The following is a 19773-nucleotide window of genomic DNA, read 5'->3' as shown; positions in this document are numbered from 1 at the left end:
TTGCAGTGTGCTTTGACTAAATACCCGTGGCCTCAGCACTCCTGTTCTACAGAAAGCCAATTCTGCACCAGCTGGCCAGGAGCTGGCATCCGGGAGCCTGGAGCCAGGCGCTCAGGCGCTGCCCCTCGGGCAGGCTGGCTGCAAAGACACCTGCACATCTGCTGAGCCGAACCCCCACCCTTCCCCTCACTCTCAAGAGCACCAGCGGGTGGAGTAAAAGGCAGGCCCAGGGTAGGGGGTTGCAATAAGGGCATTGTTTACCGAGTCAACACAAAGGAACAAGCTAACTAAGCTGCAATCAAGAGCACCAAGGAATAGAGAGACTTTCTGACAAAAACAACAGAGAAACAGGATGAAAGTGGTTTGAAATGTTGCCCTCTCCTGTGGGAGTGCAGGTTAGCGACCTCCCTGGGTGCATGAATGGGGAAGGCGACAGATCCGCAGCTTTCGGTTATGGTGCTTTGAGGGGCGAAGACCCAGTGTCACTGCGGGATGAGCCAGCAGAAGCCGGGCAGCCTGAGCTCCGGGTTCTGAGGTTGCGGTTACTCCCACGGGGGCCTTCCTGTCGATTCAGCCGGAAGATTCTGAGAATCTCTGGTGTGCCCCGCCTGTGCTAGGGACGCAAGGGGGACACAAAGACGACGCAGGCGTGGCCACCCTTGGGGAAGAGACATCCTGCCTACTGTCCAACAGTCAGGAATCGCTGCTCTGCAATCAGAAAGCTAAACTGAGTGAGGGGGGCTGAGACATCTGCTGCATTTAGGAGGTCCTTGAACGAATCCAGTGCACTCCCTGAGTGCCTACTGTGTGCACAGGGGTATACAAAGGCATGCAACATAAGACCCTGCCTTCATTTGGCAGGGAACATTAACTAAGAACTCAAGAATCAGAGAAAACAGGGCAGTACCATGAGTTACAGAGCATACAGGCCAGTTAGGGGAGCGACCACTCAGCGTGCGGACGGCAGAGGGCTGACCGCTATGGAGAGAGCAGGCGGGCAGCGGGTCTGGAAGGAAGGCTTGGACAAGAGGGAAGAGCAATGGGGAGACTGTATAAGCAAAGGCAAAGGTTTGAGGTGAAGGCACCCTCTCTGCCTGGGCCTCCACGTGCCCGAGTTTCCTCTCCATTTCATCAGCGGCCATCTGCGGGCATGTCCTCCTTCCCCCGCAGGGCCTCATCTGGGGAGAACCTCCTTTGGTTTTCTTGTTTTCCAACCAGCGTCCCAAGACAAACTGTACGTTTCCCTCCCGCGTGGAGGAAGCGCTGCACTGAAACGTGAGGTTAGAAAACCATTAGCACCGCGAGAGTTAAAACACAGGGTCGTCCTTGCCAAGGAGTAACTACCAGCCAAATGAGCCCCTCCTCCCAGCAGGGAGAAGGGGAAGGACCAGGAGGGCTCGTCATGGTGGTGACACGCCCCTGGTCTCTTCACAGAGCAACCGACACTTTTCCGATGGGGTGCATGATAGGCTTGTTGTAAAAGGACAGCTTGACACTGCATACTTGGTCCCTAGAGACTACTAGGTGAGGATCATGGCAACAGTCTCCCCAAGACCCACAAGGTAAAGCTTTTTTCACAAAGTGACAGCATCAGTGTGGTCGCTCAGAACAGTGAGCATATCTGAAAGAAGCCCAGGAGGGGCGGAGTCCTGGGCGCCGGAAGCGTTCAGATGAGCTGCAGGTGGACTCGAGACAGAAAACACTTTTCCCCCAAAATATTTATACTTGAATCATCATTGCTTTCTTAGAAGACTTAAACTCCAATTAAATATTAAAAAATCAGACTTTATGTTATAAGGTAAAGCAGATACTTTCAATGCAAATACCATTCGGTAAATTCTAGAATTTTCATTGTCTTGGTAGAAAAAAATTTTTTTAATTTATAAGATTTTTTAATTGATTTTTATTGAGAGAGGAAGGGAGATGGAGAGAGAGAGAAACATCAATGTGAGAGCAAATCATAGGTCAGCTGCCTCCTGCACACCCCTTATCAGGGGCTGACACCACAACCCGGGCATAACCCGGGCCCTGACTGGGAATCAAACCAGAAACCTTTTGGTGCATGGGACGATGCCCAACCAGCTGGGCCACTCTGGCCAGGGCCGAAAATGGCTTTGAGACACTGAAATGGCATGTGAGAAGTTCCTACCACTAAAGCAGGTGTAGTATTTATTGAAAGAATGGATTTTATTTTATATATAAAATATAGATAGATATAAATATATATACACACACACACATATATATAAAAAAAAATTTGAATATATATACAGGGTGGGCAAAGTAGGTTTCCAGTTTTTAGCATGCAAAACACAGAGCTTATTCTTGTTTTACTTACTAGTTATTGCATTATTTTCCATGTGAACAACTGTAAACCTACTTTTGCCCACCCCTGCACATACGTGTGTGTGTGTGTATATATATCTATGCAGATATATACCATAATGCAGGTATATATGTAGTAAAATAAAACCAGGCCTTTGTCATGCCCAAGTAAAAATCACTGTGCACAGTGGCCCCCACACCTGCCCGCCCAGGCTGGGCCTCTGTGCTCAGCACACCCGGGCTCCCCCAGAGCTGCCCGCTCTGCCCTCCTCCGCAGCAGCCAATCCAGCATTCTGCTCACAGAAGCACCATCACCCTCACAAATCAATACGGACAACGCTTCAAATTCGATTCTTAAATACAAGTTTGCAGCTAATTCAGGCAAGAATTTCATTATGAACGGAGGGACCATTTAGAATCTGTGATGGAAACGCCTGCCTCCTACAATTCCCAATTGTCTTCAACTAAATTATCCTACATTTGTTGGAAATGCAATCATCTTAAGTTTAGGAGAGTTACATTTACATGCTTGGACATACCCGAGAATTCGAGTAGGAGCCTAACAGTGTATGCTGCCTCCTCTGTCCACGGAGTAAAGCAGACGTCCTCAAACTACGGCCCGCGGGCCACATGCGGCCCGCCGAGGACATGTATCCGGCCCGCCGAGTGCCGCTGCCTGTCCTGCTTAGCAGCCGACTCGTCCCGGGCCCGCAGTGCGCATAGGAATTTGTTCATAGTTTTTTTTTTAAACTATAGTCCGGCCCTCCAACGGTCTGAGGGACAGTGAACTGGCCCCTGTTTAAAAAGTTTGAGGACCCCTGAAAAAATATGTATGTATGAGGTCAATGGCAGACTTAAGGCAAAGGAAGCTACAGCCAATAGGGGACAAGGGCGGGGACTCTGGAGCGGAAGAAAGCTCACAGGAAATCTGTATTTGGTGGTCATGAGTAAAGGCCGCTTTATCCAAGTTGTGAGCTCTTTTTAGTAAGTTTCTTCTCTCTCCGTAAGTCACTTCATCCTGATTGGTGTGGACAGACCCGTTTTACTATGTCAAGGTCATTTAGGAATGGTTCACTCCGACAGTGACTGATGCTCTGGGAGAACAGAGGACAGAAGCACTTGGCCAGACCAGCCGTCAAGAGGGACCACCATCCGGAAACAGACCCCATGCCGCCCAGAGCAGGGCCGTCAGAACACGGCACATGCCTTATGTGGGGCTCTGGACTGCATGCCGTCTCCCCGGCAGCTAGCTGAGGAATAACCACAAAGAACAGGTCAGTCCGGACGACACTGCGTCCGTGAGCCCACCTTCGGATAAGACTTTTAGTGAGGCCCAGAACTTTTGCTTTAGGGCGACTTTATTGTTTCCTTTTTTTGGTGAAATGAGAAAAAATAAGAAGAAGTTTGGAAATAAAGCCTGGCTCTGGGGAGGGGAAGGGAAAGGACAGGCTGGTCCCTCCTCCGTTTACCCTCACACCCTGGGGCACTCAGTGGGAGACGCGCTGGGCAAAGTCCGTGGGACACGCTGTTCAGGAGCACATGACACCAACTCCCTGGCCTATTCAATTTACCGCACTGTAATAGTGCGTTTAAAAATATTTTTATTGATTTCAGACAGGAAGGGAGAGGGAGAAAGAGACAGAAACACCAATGATGAGAGGGAATCGTTGATCGGCTGCCTCCTGTACGCCCCACACTGGGGATCGAGCCATAACCCAGGCATGAGCCCTGACCGGGAATCAAACTGTAACCTCATGGTTCACAGGCTGACACTCAACCACTGAGCCACACCAGTTGGGCTAATAGGACACTTTTTAATCACACCAATGGCCACTTTTCGTTGCTTTTCCTTTGCGTATTTTTCTCCACCTCCTCTTAGGTCCATTTGTCCTTTCCTGCACCAGGTCCCTTGGCCACCTGCCTTCCCTGTCATTCCTGGAACCCACACCCTTTCCAACCCCTCCAGGGAGGCTGCTTCGGGATCCCCAGTTATTAACATAATTAACACCTCCTCACTCTCCAGCAGGCCGTGGTCACCTTTCAGGTGCGGTGATTATGGAAATAAGACATCCATGTGTGTAGATGTGTGTAGTCATTTCTTAACAACCACACACCTGAGAGGTGCCAGAGGAGGCCTGGCTTTCAAACCCACTCGAGGATGCAGCGATGCTAATTAGGGTGATAACTGGTACTTAAGTGGCGCCATCCTGCCCCGGCAACCTACCCTGGCACCCAGGCGTACAATTAACAGTCACGTATAAAGAGTGACGACATCTGGAACGCGAGAAGGATCTCTTCCGAAAGGGACACGGGCGGAGGAGGAGGTAAGGCGTGTTGGCACTTCTCCTGCGGAACAGCCTGGCCCAGTGAGTCAGAGGGGACGGCGGGATGAAGCCCAGCTGTCTCCCTGCCTCAGGTCTTCATACCACTGATGGGATGAAGACCGGGCACGTCTGAACCCACGGCTGGGGAGAACGGGGACGTGCCAGATGTCAGAACCCCGCAGGACGCAAAGGGATTGGGAAAGTTTGGGATGGCCACCCTAGAAAGACATAATGAAGAGGATGAGTGGGGAATGAAAGACAAAGAACCCACCCCTACTGAACACGCTGAGGCTTCGCAGCCGCGTAGGCGCAAGAACAGTGTTTGCACACCCCGGTCCACAGAGCAATGCGGCTTCCAGAGACGGCGATGTGGCCATCAGCGCCACTAACCAAAACCCGTGTTCGGGTCAGCGAGAGAGCAGACCGGCTGCGTGCGCTGTTGTCTGACCTCAGCCGGAGAAGCGCAGTGACTCTGGCCTATGCCTGGGCAGAGGGACACTGACAACGAGACAGCAGGCAGAGGGCCAGACACTGGGAGGGTCTGGAAACCAGGCGGAGCAGGGTCAGCCAAGAAGCCGTTTCAAGAGGGGGTGCTGAGGTCAGCCTGCACACACGCATGTCTCTGGAGCTGCACGACAGACGAGGGCTGGGGCTGAGGTGACACGATGCTGGAGAAGTACAGGGAGGACGTTACACAGCAGGCATACATGTAAACCCAATGTAAGTCCTGGAAGGTGCTGAGCTTCCTGATAGGGGACCTGCTCAAATAGAGACTGGACAATCCCTCGTAGTTGCTGGGTGGAGGCGCCGATGCCCGGGCAGAGGGGAGGGCGAGGCTGCCGCTGGGACTCACCCAAGGAGAGCAAGCCAGGCACAGGGGAGGGTGTGGGGTGCAGAGCCACAGCCATGCTCCTACGTGTGAGAGACACAATCTTCCTTGGCTCCTTATTCCTTTATATTTTTGCTTAAATTTTTTTTAATATTTAAATTAATTTATAGTAAATAGACTTTTCTGTGTATCATTCTATGAAATTTAGCATGTTCACCACTACCCCAGTCAGAATATAGGATGATTCCATCACACAAACACACACACACACACACACACACACACACACACACACACACGGCCCTTCCACTTCCCCTTTTCCCAAACCCTGGTAAGCATGCTCTTCCCATTGCTGTCGTTCTGTAGTTTTGAGAATGTCAGACAGGTGGAATCACGCTGTATGTAACCTTCTGACACAATGCCTTTGAGACCCTTCCGAGTTGCTGCAGGTGCCAACAATTCAAATCCCTAAAGGATTATAAGGAACATCAATTGGCTACTTTGGTACTAGAAATCTCTGGGTGTTTTTTTCAGGTTTTCCAAACATCTTGGCTCAATCTAGAGAGCAGGAATTCAGTGTAAGGAATTTATAGAACCTGGTGCCTCTGGTGATTTTTTAAATCTCTTCATGAGTGTTTAACTTTAAAGGAATGTGAATTCTAAAAAAATAAAATAAACACATGCTTACTATAAAACCCCAAATACTACAGATCGATACATATATACACAGATAAGAAAATACAATGTTCTCTCAATAACTTTCACCATCGGAGGGATACACTGTTAATGGTTTGATGCCTTTTTGGTACACCCTTTTCTAAACTTACACATACACTGAGTGGCCAGATTATTATGATCTCTGAACACATAATAATCTGGCCACTCAGTGTATATCCTATATAATAAAAGGCTAATATGCAAATTGTCCCCTCGACCAGGAGTTCGACCAGCAGGCAGGCTGGCCAACTGCCCATGTCCCCTCCCTCTGGCCAGGCTGGCCGGACCCTACCCATGCACAAATTCATGCACCAGGCCTCTACACACACAGTGGCCAGATTATGATGACCACCTGACGTTTGTAGGCAAATGAGCCGTACACTGCATCGTATGGGATATGGAAGCCGAAGGCCTGTTCGAACACCTTTGCTGTCTGCAGTTACCAAGATAAAACGTCTCCAATTCGCACAGGAACTCAAGGATTGGACAGTCGAGCATTGGAAAAAAGTCATGTGGTCCGATGAATCATGTTTCCAGTTGCATCATGCAGATGGCAGAGTGAGAATTTCGCGGAAACAGCATAAAAGCATGCACCCCACATACATGAGTACAACCCTTCAAGCTGGTGGGGGCAGTGTTATGGTTTGGGGCATGTTTTCCTGGAATGATTTGGGCCCTTTAATTCATGTGGAACAACGTCTGAATAGCACAACATACCTAAGTATCGTTGCTGATCAAGTTCATCCTATCATGTTGATGGTGTATCCCAGTGGAGATGGCTTCTTCCAACAAGACAATGTGCCATGCCACGGTGCTCGTATTGTGCAGGAGTGGTTTCAAGAACATGAGGGAGACTTTATCTTGCTTAGGTGGCCCCCACAATCACCAGATCTCAATCCAATTGAGCATTTGTGGGATGAAGTTAAAAGAGCCATCAGGCAGCTGGTTCCACAATCACCAAATCTCACAGAACTGGACAGTGCTATTCATCAGGCATGGTGTCAGATTCCTCACATCACCTTTCAACATCTCGTGGAGTCAATGCCAAGAAGAATCGCTGCAGTATTGAAGGCAAAAGGTGGCCCAACAATGTACTGATGGGGTGGTCATAATAATCTGGCCACTCAGTGTATATTTAATACTTATAAAAATGTGAACTCACTATAAATACAGTTATACAACCTGATACCATAACATCTTTTCCTATCAATATATTTAGTTCTACCTCATTATTTCAAAGAACTAAATTGTATTCCATTATACAGATGGGCCAACATTGACAAAATAGGTCCCCTCCAGATGAACATTCAGACTGTTTCCAAGTTTCACTAACACAAAGTGGCAATAAACACCTCTGCTTATACAGCTGAGGATTTTAAACCATTGAATGAAAAAATAAAACTCTTCGGAAGAAAGAGTGTCTACTGGAAGAGCATAATAGATCTGACAAAGGGTATTGCACTTGGGAATAAAAAACACAGGAACACGTGGGATTATTAAGATACAAGAACCAAAATTAAAGTTCCCCGACCTGTATGAGCACGAAGGAGCTTCAGATGGATATCACGTAAATTGGCCTCATCGCCACAGGCCCAGTGGCTACTCTCAGACAGTTAAATGGTTTCTCCCTGAAGCTAAGAGCTGCTTCCTGTCATGGATTTTACAATCCTGCTGTCCAGCTTTCTGGACTCGGTGCGCTGGTCCATGCCACAGTGATCGGAACCGGCCAGCTCAAGGACGCTCTGCCGTCTCTCATCCCCAACTCGCCCACTTCCCCCATGTTCCCTTCCATCAGCGTCTCCCAGCTGACCTCCTCCCCCACGTGTCGGGAGAGGGATTTTGCTTTCTCCGGGAAACTGACCCCAGACTGACTTCTTTTTATGAGTTTTACAAGTGATCTGACTCCCTGAGCGCTTTTGGACCTTCCTCAAGACTGGCCACTGCTCCCACTTCCTCGCGTGATGACCACAGTTCGGTTAGGTCTCTCTCTCCCTGTTCTACCAACCCATCCAGGAACGGGGTCAGGACCACCTGAGCACGGACAAGCAACGATGCGGCGAAAGCGTGTCCATCACCAAGGTGAGGGGTGACGGGAGTCTCAGGCTCAGTGCTGAGTCACAGACTGAGAGGTGGTTCGCCCCGAAGTCGTCTAAAAACTCCAAAGCCCCCTTCGCCTCCAGCACTCTGTGGCTTCAGAGGCCCTTTGTGCCCCAATTTCACTTGGGCCTTAACAGTTCCAGGCAGGAGTGGAAGCCCACACAAACAGGCCGGCCACAGGAACAGCCGGGCGCTCTGGGCTTTTACTAAGCATCGCTGTGAGCACGGTGGCTACGGAGGTCAGCGAGAAACAAGATGAGGAGGCCAGGAGGGGGGCCCTCTCTGCCAGTCTCCGTAGGGACTCGCATGAGATGGGCAGTGTAGCATGTGGCACTGCAGCTTCCCCAAGACTCTAGGGGCCGCTCGCCGCACCACCCCCTCACAAAAACAGCAAAGCAGCCTTGGGTACCCACTCTTGGGCTGTTATTAGACTCTTGCAGCCACCACGGGGGTAAACGTCGGGCATTGCCCCCAGAGAGAGTTAGGGACCTGTTAGCTCTGCAGGTCTGACCATCCGTTAGGGTAGGAGACCTTTAGCCTACCAGGGGTGGGCAAACTTTTTGACTCGAGGGCCACAATGGGTTCTTAAACTGGACCGGAGGGCCGGAACAAAAGCATGGATGGAGTGTTTATGTGAACTAATATAAATTCAAAGTAAAGGAGCGGAGGGGAGAGCAAGAGAACCCTCTGCTCTTCCGGCTCCGCGGGCCGGATAGAACAGTCGAATGGGCCGGATCCGGCCCGCGGGCCGTAGTTTGCCCACGGCTGGCCTAGACTGAGTCAGGCGAGACTGCCTACCGGGGGACGGGCAGCTCTTTGGGGCCCCACCGGGGAAATGCGCCGCAGTGATGCGTGTCGGGCTCATCAAGAGGAGAAACATTTGGGAGAGTCGATTCCAGCCGGGCAAGTACTCCCGCGTTCTTGACAGCTAATCTGCTCCAATCACCTGAAGAAAATGGAGTGTTCTTGGGATAATAATGTGTGCAATGAGAATAAAACCAGGCTGTTTAATATTAATTCCATGCCTGCCTTCAGAGCCTTGGGGGGAAAAAGTGAAAACACGAAAAAACGTTGTTCCTATGCTCTTTGTCTTTGGTCCACAGCCCCAACCCCAGGTACCAAAAGTGTCACTGAGGATTCCTCAGTTCCTCCTTGTTTTATATTTACTTACACACTTTATGAAGTATTTTACAGATTCAAGGTAAAAATGAACTTTTTCTCTGCAATCCACTTCCCTCATCTCTCCCCACACCTTTGCCAAACTTGTAGAGTCTCCAACGTTATTTGAGACAAATTTCTTAGCACTCTGTTTTACCCATTTGGACTTAATAAAATTTCCCTAATAATTCAATTAATCTCTGCTTCACTGTCAATAACTTCAACTCTTTCTTAGTAAACAGCAAGTGATCAAAGAATATTTGTTACTAGGGAGTGGATGCATGATTAGGAGGAAATATACAAAAACTATAACCAATAACTTCTCTGGGACTATGGCATAATTTTTCTTTCCCTTTAAATGTCTTTCTAAATTTTCTATAAGCTGAAATAAATAGCCTTTATTTTTTTAAAATATATTTTTATTGATTTCAGAGAGGAAGGGAGAGGGAGGGAGAGGGAGAGGGAGAGGGAGAGGGAGAGAGGGAGAGAGGGGGAGAGGGGGAGAGAGAGAGAGAAATCTCAATGATGAGAGAAAATCATGGACTGGTTATCTCCTACACGCCCTCTATTGGGGATTGAGCCCGAAACCCGGGCATGTGCCCTGACTGGGAATCGAACTGTGACCTCCTGGTTCATAGGGCAATGCTCAACCACCAAGCCATGCTGGTTGGGTTGAAATAAATAGCTTTTAAAATAAAATTGAATGTGAGAATGTGTATGTTGCCACAGTACAAGGTCATAATTAAATAAAGTAAGGTCATGGAAGCTCATGAGCCTGCCTTTAGGACCCACTGGACATCTGACCATGGCCACTGTTTGGCCTGAAGACAGGGCTGATTCCTCCAGGAAGAGGACTTCTCCAGCCAGCGTGGGGGGAACATAAAACACAGACCTACAAGTCTGCATGTCCATTCAAAGCTGGCCTACTCCAAAAGCACCAATTCATTACAGAGCAGACCTGGGGCCACATCAACATCGGGAATTCCAAGCAAACACTCAATGATTTTATTTTATTTATTTTTTTTTTTTATTTTTATTTTTTTTGGAGGGACTGGTTCTTTATTTTAAAAAGATACTTGTTCAATTTTCAGTATCAAAACAGTTGCACTATTGGTTTCTCTTTCTCCCAATTGGCCCCCAAAGGGACCACACCAAAGGAGAGTACATTTTAAGCCATTAAGCTGCAGGATGCGCACCTAACAGACTTCAAGGAAACCTCACTAAAAACGGGGCATTAGGTAGGGAAAGAAACTTAAAGATCAGCACACTGCCAGCCCAGACCGTAGCGAGCTCTCACAGCCAGTGTGGCCAGTGTGTCCCAACCTCAAAGAAGCAAAGTTTCAAAATAATACAAAATTTAAAAAGTTTTGTACATAAACTATTCAAGATTTCTCCAGCACTAACTGGTACAAAGCACAATGAGATGGCACTTTTAGAGACAGCAGCTTCAGACCCAGAGGAGGGTAATGAGATGAGTTCCATTTGGCTAAATCAGTGGCAAAAACATAATTTTCTTTCTTTCAAGGAGGCAGGAGAGCAAATAATTGGTCACTTCAACGTAAGGGGCACATGATCCATTTTGAGAACCACTGGGGAAAGGATAGAGATGGGACTGAATTTGGTCTCTGACAGAGAGGTCTCACCATTTTAATTTGGTCACTTCTGATGAAAAAATTGCCCAAAGATGCCTTAAAAGCTGAAACCTAAACATCACTTTTTTTTGGGGGGAGGGGGGGCTATCTCCTCCTGGAATCACCTTTTCAATTTGGCAGCACTCTGCACAAAGGAGTGACTCCCCACAGAGGAGCCTCTCTCTGGCTCTCAGTAAGGCAGGCCCATACCTCCTTCCCTCCTCTATGGAGAGGGCAATATGGACTAAGCTGAAAAATTACCTCCTAAAAGTGAGAAAGGGATTAGACTGCTGCTTGAGAACTGTGGAATTATTTGGAATGTTTTACAAATGGTTGCCACATCAACAACAAAAAAGGTAATTACAAATGTGTACATCACAACATGCTTTTAAAGACACTTTGCATTGTGCTCACATTCCCTTAAATGTTGTTCCCAAAGGTGCTCAGCCTCTAGCCCAATCAAAATCTCTGAGGGGAGGCAGACAGTTTGGCGAAAAAGACGCGGGGGTAGGGGGGCAGTGAAAGGAGAAAGCAGCCTTCCAGTTAAAGATCAGCCCTCAGTTTAAAGGTCAGCTTCAAGCAGGCTGGCCTCAGGCGGAGTCAGGGTCAGAGGGAGGAGCAGCGGCAGGGCGGGACTGGGTGGCTCTACATCTCATTCAGGTCAAGCAGAGTCTGGTCCAGCATCCTTTGTGTACAGAGGTGTTCCTCTTTGGTGCATTTCAGTTTATCTTCCAAATCATCAATTGTCTTTTCCAGCTTGGCTACCGATCTCTCAGCAAACTCAGCACGGGTCTCTGCCTCCTTGAGTTTATCAGTAAGAATCTTTATCTCTTCCTCATATTTGTCTTCTTTTTGAGAGTACTTTTCTTCAGCAGCACTCAGACACTTCAGGTTCTGGTCCATCAGTCTGATCTGCTCATCCATCTCTCGGCAACGGGACTCTGCCAGCTCAGCCCGTTCCTCTGTGCGTTCCAAGTCTCCCTCAATAATCACCAACTTACGAGCCACCTCTTCATACTTTCTATCTGCCTCTTCTGCAATGTGCTTAGCTTCTTTGAGTTGGATTTCCTGGAGTTCCATCTTTTCTTCATCTTTTAAAGCTCGGTTTTCAATAACCTTCATACCTCTCTCGCTCTCATCTGCAGCTTTCTCAGCTTCCTCCAGCTTTTGCAGAGCAGTGGCCAGGCGCTCCTGAGCACGGTCCAGCTCCTCTTCAACCAGCTGGATCATAAACTGCACTTCATCATAATTAATGGAACTTGGAGGTACAGAAGAACAGTATTTGGGGCGTCCTGTCGCCCCCAGGACAGTCTGGGTCGGAGGCCAGACATCCCAGCGGCTCAGTGGACCAACCTGCACTGCGCGGCTCTGAGTGAGTGGCCAGGTGGCACCAGGCAAGATCAGAGCAGTTTAAGATCCTTTCTTTACGAAGGTTGGTACCAATCTTTAAACCAACTTCAATCAGTCTTTAAAAATATTTCATAGTCATCTCATCCGGAATTTCTGAAACAAATCTTTTTTTCTTCTTTCTCCAAGCAAAGCACTGTGCACTGAGGTCCGAGGGCAGGTGCTGGCCCCCTCTGGGTGACTCACACGTGGCCTTGACAAATCCAGACAACAGGAGAGAGAATCTCCTGAAGGTTCCATTCCAGACTATGTCGGCATCAGAATAAACTGTGAGGACACCGGGAGATGCTTCAGCTCATGTTGCTGAATCGAACCATGCAGACAAGTGGGACCTGGTCCATTTCAAACTACACCCTGATCGCCAGTGAGGTCTATGGATGCTAACATTATAACAGCAGAACCCGACGGTGCACACAGCCTCAGCGGACCCGCATTCGCAGAGGGGAACCTGAGCTTCGTAGTCCCCGCTCGTTTCTGTGATACCTGTCACACCCTTTCGATGGAGATGCACCGGAAATAACCAGAAACTCAGTGCTGAGAAGCTGGACACACAACCAGAACTGGGGAGAAAGCCAAAGTCACAGGTGTCTCACGCCCGCCTTGCCTGCACTGCCCTTCCTCTGCCTTGGTGTCTGGTACTTTTCCATCCCCAATCCTTCCTATCGTACCTGTGGGTAGCTAAGAGTAGTGCCGTCCTGTGATCACCTTCATTCTTCTCTAACACAGCTGCCGTAGTTTCCTCCCGTGACCCAGGCAAGGCTTGAACTGTGCAGGACATGTAGACGGGCACGTCTGGCACAGCGCAGCATCAGCGGGGGCATTGAAATTCAGATTCCTGGGCGCCAGGATTAGAGATTGTGATCCCCGGTCTGGACGGGGCCTAATTGACTCGAAGCGGCTGGGCCGTGGACTGGCTCTCGGGAACCACTGGTCTGGGTGACTTGCTTAAGCGCCAAAGGATTAAAGCTTCCAGGCCTGGCTTTCCTATTTTAATGCCAGGTCCTATTTATTATAAGGTGCTTATATCTTGAGAGGGACTAAAAGTTCACAGGATAGGACAACTAAGGGAAAACCCCCACACACGGGCATAACTGAGGGTAGGAGAAGGTCACATTTGCAGAATTGCTTCTTCCCCTCTAATCGTTTATTAGAAGTGTGTTGCCATGGCGATGGGAAGAGGCCTGAACATGGAGGTTTGTGAAAGGGGCTGCAAATTGGAGAGTGCTTAACCTACGGAAATCTTTGTTAAAATTATTTCTGAGTTGGGTTGAGAGGCTGCCTCATTTACTGTCAGATGGAGGCCTGTCAAGTTTCTTACGGTTCGACTGTCCACTCGGTTCTGTTTCTCCCTGTCACGTTGGGGGGACCCCAAGCCTTGGCAGCAGAGAGGGGGAGTCCCAGCGGAGAGCCTAGGCTCCTTCCAGCTCTAAATGTCTGGGCCTCCTGGATGACTTTGGAGGATTTTCTTTTGAACTATTTTTCTGTCTAGGCCATGAAAATAGATCAATATAAATAAGTATATAGAGACATAAATATATATGAAGAAATCAGTACACCTGCTTTAAGCATCTTTGGAGGCTTCATGCTTGTCCATAAAGTCATGTGACAGTGAGCCATGGGGGCGGGGGGAGGGACACCATGGAGGACTCGGCAGATGCTTCTCTGCTGCACCCCTGCTCCCCCACTTCCACACGCCCAAATGGGGTGGCAGGAAGTCCCCTTGAAAGAGTTCTGGGTCTTTGGAGTTTACTGCCTAAAGAAAGGCATCTGAATGTGTATATTAATACAGGAGAATGGATCTGAATGCTCACGGAAAATAACTAAATACAAATAGTAAAAAAAAAAAAAAAAAAAAAAAAAAAAAGGAAAGAAGTTTCATATGTAACTGACTTATGTTTTAATTCATCCTTTGAAGGAGGAGAGAGAAGGAAGACTCAAGGGGGACGGAAAACTGAACGGGGCTCTGAATGTCAAGACCAGAGGGGAAAGGAAGGTCAAAATGATGGCTCGTTTCCCAGGAACAGAGAATGAAGGCAGGATGGAGATGTACAGAGGGGAGTGAGAGATATTAATTTACCTTGTGGTAAATTAATATCTATACAAATATTAATTTTTGTATAGATAAAGGTAAATTAATATCTATACAAAGGAGAAAGGAAAGTTTGACGATTCTAAATTGACATTTAAAAGGTGTACTTAGCAGTGGTACAGGATCCCGTCTTTATAATAGTGTTCTTTGCAAGACAAGTAGAACGGATAATTAAGTCAGGAGTTCACAGTATTAAGTAATTGGAGCTAGAACTAAGCAAGGCCATTTAACGCTGGTTAACGTCTTAGTAAAATGGCCTGAGTGGAAGGAATGCCATCTCAGGACCCGGGACTCACAGACGGATGACAGAATCCATCAGTGACTTTGAATACTCATCCATTTCCATTCCCACGCATTTTGTAAGTTCCTAATAGGGAAGAACAGCTTCACAGTATCAAGTTTCACGGGATTGGAAATTAAAATATATCGTGGTGGTTGCTGATGTTTCTTGGGAATAGACTAAAAATACAGGAAATAGTAAGAGAAAATGAAAGACTTTTTACTGTTTGTAAAAATGTCCCAACCACTAAAGACACAAGATGTTAGAAAATGATGGCCAGTGATGTACTGGTGAGCAAAGAGCGATTTTGCCAAAGAATCCTGCACATAGAGCTAACCTGGGCCGTCCCGGAGGTAGGAGGAAAATAAGAAACTTGGGTGTCAGGAGTGTGGGGACAGAGAGGAGGGTGGGTTTGTCTCTGAATGTCCCCAACATTCTCATCTCAAAAGATCTCTTATTTTAGGTACTTAAAAAGTGTCCAGCCCTAGGTCCTAAACGAATATATTAAAAAAAAAAAAAAAGAAGAAGAAAGAAAAAAGGAAAGGAACACCTCGACATGAGGTAACCCAGATAAAAAATGCTCTATGTTCTTGTAAAGAAATACTCCACCTGAAACAGGAAAAACACTGACTCGTTCTAGAACAAAAAAGACTTTCAGAGAGACAGACAGACAGACACACAGACAGAGGGAGGAAGGAACCGGCTATGTCAACTGACGGCACAGATGGTCTTGACCTTGGAGAACACAGTCCCTCCTCCACCTGGACTCCCCTCCCCCCCTGGAGACCAGGCCGCGGGAGGGCAAGTGAGAGAACCAGGGCTCAGGTCACCATCCCGGCGACAAGACAAGCGGAGCCCCAGCCTCAGGCGCTCCCTGCAAAAAGCACCCCAGTGTTCTCAGCAGGAAAACCACCGTAGCGGCGCCCTGGCGGCCCATAGAGGGAAACCCTTTGTCTACAAAGGGAGTCCAGGGCTCTGGGAAATAACAGGCCATAGGGTCCTCCGCACTCAGTTCAAAGCTTGTAAGGAAACGTTACAGACGATGATGGGAGTAATCTAGCCCCTCCCGAAACCTCCTCCATGTTCCCGGGGTCCGGCTTAGGAAAGAAAGATGGGCCTCCCGCGGTCTGACTGCATCCTGGGAGCCGGGAGCCCCCGCTATCCCTGCCGTCCGCCTACAGCACGTGGGTGCACGCACAGGAAGCCGCGGGGCTGCCGGCCCATCGTCCTGACCTTGACGGAGGACTACGGAGGAGTCGGAGCCAGGCCTGGGCCTCATTTCCTCGGGGGGAAGCCGAGGCCACATAATGAGTCAACAGCAAAGTTGAGTGTCAAATCCAGGTCTTACTGCTCGAAGTCCTAATGATAATTTTTTATTTTGAATTTCCTATTTCTGGGCTCTAAGGTGTATATTTACTATTTATTTAAAAGCTTCATTTTGATAAAAACCGACATTGTTTTGACAGACCCGTGTGGCTGGGGTTCGGGACTAAGAGTTGCTGCCCCTCACCACTGCGGTCTGGAAGAGCCACTTGAAGGCAGGATTCTCTACTTCCCTGTGCTGACGGTGGGGTGGGAGCGGGCTGCATCGAGGGGCACACCAACGCCAACCACTCTTGCTCAGATTGGGAATAACGTGCAGTGCCCAGCGGACGCCACATCCATGCGCACACAAATGCAAGCGTGTACGCACACACACAATTCTGAGCCCGAGACCCAGCATCCCCACCACGACCGAGAACTGCCCAGCACTTCACAGTTCACACTGCACCCTCCGCATGGGTGTCGCCGACCTCATTCCGAGGGTGGGATCCCCAAAGCCGGTCAGCGGCAGAACCAGCCCCCGGGATTTATGTCCAGATCTGGCTCCTCTCCCACTGCAGGGGCTCCGCCCGGGCTGGGCCCCCGGCGGCTGTCCTGTCCTAAGAGAAACCCCAGAATCTCAGGCAGCAATGGGCACGGCCACTCTGTGCATAGGGGCCCGGAGAGCCCTGGGGGGAACTGGGAGCCTTTCTGCCCAGCCTCCTCCCTGCACACCAGAGGGGAGATGATGAGGGCTAATCCAGCTCCCGGAGCCACACCCTCTCCTCTCAAAGGCAGAGAGAGGCTCTCCAATGGAACAAAGCAATTTCCTTGCCAAGAGAGCTTTTATGTTCACCTTCAAAACAGCGTTTCTGCTTTGCAGAGAGCGCCTTCAGAGGAACTCCTTTGAAAGGAAGGGAGGACGGAAATAAGGGAGAAAGTGTTTGGGCTCCCATTTTTCTCCAGGAGGATGAGTGCCTCGACATGAGGGCACTCAGCATTCCATCTCCTTCCCCGACTGTGTGGCCCGGGCCTGGGGAGGCTGCTGGGAGACGGCTAGAGACATTGCTGCTCGGAGCCCCCTGGCCGTCCGGCAGAGCCCAGGTTAGAATCCCTGCAGCAGCCCCAGGTTCAGAAGGAAGTCCCCAGGGGCTGGAGAAGAACCGCCAAACCTTAACTTCTGGATCCTGCAGGTTCGTGATTAGCGGGTCTTGCCTGGAGTAGCTGGCCTTGCCTAGAGTAGCTGGCCTTGTCTGGAGTAGCGGGTCTTGCCTGGAGTAGCTGTCTTGGTCTGAACGCCTCCCTCACTGGCCTTGCTACAAACTCCCTCCACTGCCCACCAGTTGGTTAAAACTCGGAAGGCCACTGTTAAGATGCCAAGGTGATCTGATGAGCAAAAACCATTAGGGAAAACCTCCCAGTTGCCTGGACATAATGTACCAGGAAGCTCCCGGGTGCCCCAGGCGGACGGTAGGGAATAGGGGCCATGCGTGCTGGAGGCAGAGCGGTGAGGTGGGGTGCCGGCTGTGGGCAGGGCCCGGGGTGAGGGTGGACGTGCCAGAGCTCTGCCCAACACTCTGGGTCACGTCCCCGGGTGGGGGTGCCGTCACAGGCAGGCACCAGCACTCAGCATGGACTGCTCCCAGCCCACCAGCCGTTCTGCCCAGCTCCCAGAGCCTGGGGACTGATGCCCTGCTAGAGGCTCTTGCCAATGGCTGCCTGGGGAGCCAGGTAAGATGGCCAGTCCTGGTCTTGAGTGGGGACAGACTCGAAGGCGTCACTTACATCAGTGTCTCCTGTGGTATCAGGGTGAAGCCAGGGACCTTCCACAGGACTGGGCCTGAGGTCCCACCCTGTTGGCTCTCTCCCCTTCCACGTCCTACTCTCCCACCCCCTCCATATGCTGCTTGTCCCCAAGTCCTCATCTCAGGCCCTGCTTCTGAAGGAGCCACCCCAGAACAGGGCTCTTGACCTGGAAAAGCCCGTGGCTCGGGGCTCTTGGGGAAGGGGGGTGGGGGAGGCGATCTGTGTCCCCTCTTCAGCTGTCCCTGTGGGCCACGCTTCGGCAAAGGTGGGAGTTGGACTCAGGCATTAGAATTCTCCGTGCCCACCGGTGTATTTCATCACATTCCCAGCGAAAGACGCGTCGAGCCGCGCTGCCTAACACTCGTGGGCAGGGGGCTGGTGCGCGGCTGCCATTTCTCTCAACAGTGATTAATATTATTTGCATAAATTTATAGAGGCACTTATCACAAAGGAGTAAAGTAGCCACCGAGGCAGCACAGGAAAATCAGCATAATATTCACCAAAGAAGGAAATTAAAAAGGAAAATGTCACCGAAAACTTGAGCTTATCAATCTTCATTCTTCTCCTTTCCGTGTTTCGCTGCTGCTTACATTACATTTGCATAATTAAATTGCTGGGAGCGTGCGTTTTAATTTGGATGGAAAGTCTGTATTATTTCTACTGTGTAAAAATTATTTGATGTTTGAGTTTTTAATGCTCACTCTTCAAATTACTAAAGACAGAAAAAAATAGTTTTGTTTTTCTGTTCTTTTATTTTTTCTTCCAACCTATTTGACCATGAGAAGTTCGGATATTGTTAGAAAGTTCCAAGTCAGAAGTAAGGCCAAACTAATGCTGGCAGATACAGGCCTGGGGGTGGTGTGGGTGGGGTGGTATGGTGTGGGGTGGTGGAGGTGAGATAGTGTGGTGTGGGATGGAGTGGGATGGAGTGGGGTGGGGTGCTGGCGGTGAGATAGTGTGGTGTGGGTGGTGTGGGTGGGGTGGGGTGGGGTGGTGGTGGTGAGATAGTGTGGGGTGGGGTGGGGTGGGGTGGTGGTGGTGAGATGGTGTGGGGTGGGGTGGTGTGGGGTAAAGTGGGGTGGTGTGGGGTGGGCCGGGGGATGGTCCAGGCCAGCCTGTCCAGGCACCAGGGTCCTATTTGGCTTTCCCACGAGTTAGCTGTGTGACCTTGGGTGGGGGTCAGTTCTCTCTCATTCTCTCAAGAAATGCCTACTAGTGTCTACGAGGCGCCAACAGGGGCTAACTAGTCCACTGTCTAGTACAGCAGAGAGCAGCCACGGGCGGCCATTTAACCCCGATCCAAACTAACTGAGGTGAAGCTCCTCAGTCGCCGACACGCGTGTGCAGTGGCTCCAGGCCTGGGCAGCACAGACAGAGCGTTTCCAGCCGCAGGAGGCTCTAGGGCGGCGCTGGACGAGGTGGCGCTAGGGGTCCTTCACACACGGGTGCCCACAGTGTGGGGCGCTGTGCAGAGAAGAAGGTTCCTAGCTGAGGAGAGGACCAGCACCCCACGTTTTCTTTTCATAAAGAATGGTGTTTGATACATGGAAATGAGATAATCCCAGGCACCTCACAGCAGGCGGTGAGGAGGGAGCGAGACGGTGCGTCAGTAATGGAGAACATACAGCAGTGCTTCGGAGTGCTTCAGGCTTTGCTCCAAAGACCTTACGCTTTAAGGGGGGAGACGGATCGTTTATAAAAGCACAGAAAAAATAAAAACATGGCACGGTGTAGTTTGAAAATGGAGTTATCTGATGGAGAAAAAACCTCATTACTCAGAGAAGATCCAAAATTAGTACCCCATATTG

General features: G+C 49.6%; 2 protein-coding genes across 2 annotated transcripts in view; both read right to left on the bottom strand.

Annotated features, from left to right (window-relative positions):
• ULK4 (unc-51 like kinase 4) overlaps positions 1-19773 on the bottom strand; it is a 282751-nt gene that overhangs the window by 32544 nt on the left and 230434 nt on the right. The window lies entirely within an intron of this gene.
• Positions 10501-12297, bottom strand: LOC308250064 (uncharacterized protein). The gene has a single exon (XM_080672318.1). It carries the CDS (start codon positions 12201-12203, stop codon positions 11727-11729), a length of 477 nt encoding a protein of 158 aa, XP_080528444.1. The 5' UTR covers positions 12204-12297; the 3' UTR covers positions 10501-11726.

The sequence above is a fragment of the Plecotus auritus genome (genome assembly GCF_963455305.1).
Source record: "Plecotus auritus genome assembly, chromosome: 6".
Lineage (NCBI taxonomy): Eukaryota > Metazoa > Chordata > Mammalia > Chiroptera > Vespertilionidae > Plecotus > Plecotus auritus.
This window is presented reverse-complemented; position numbering and strand designations above follow the sequence as displayed.

Bases quoted from the DNA above. Each gene is read 5' to 3' on its own strand.
- LOC308250064 (XM_080672318.1), bottom strand. From the start codon at position 12,203: ATGAAGGTTATTGAAAACCGAGCTTTAAAAGATGAAGAAAAGATGGAA.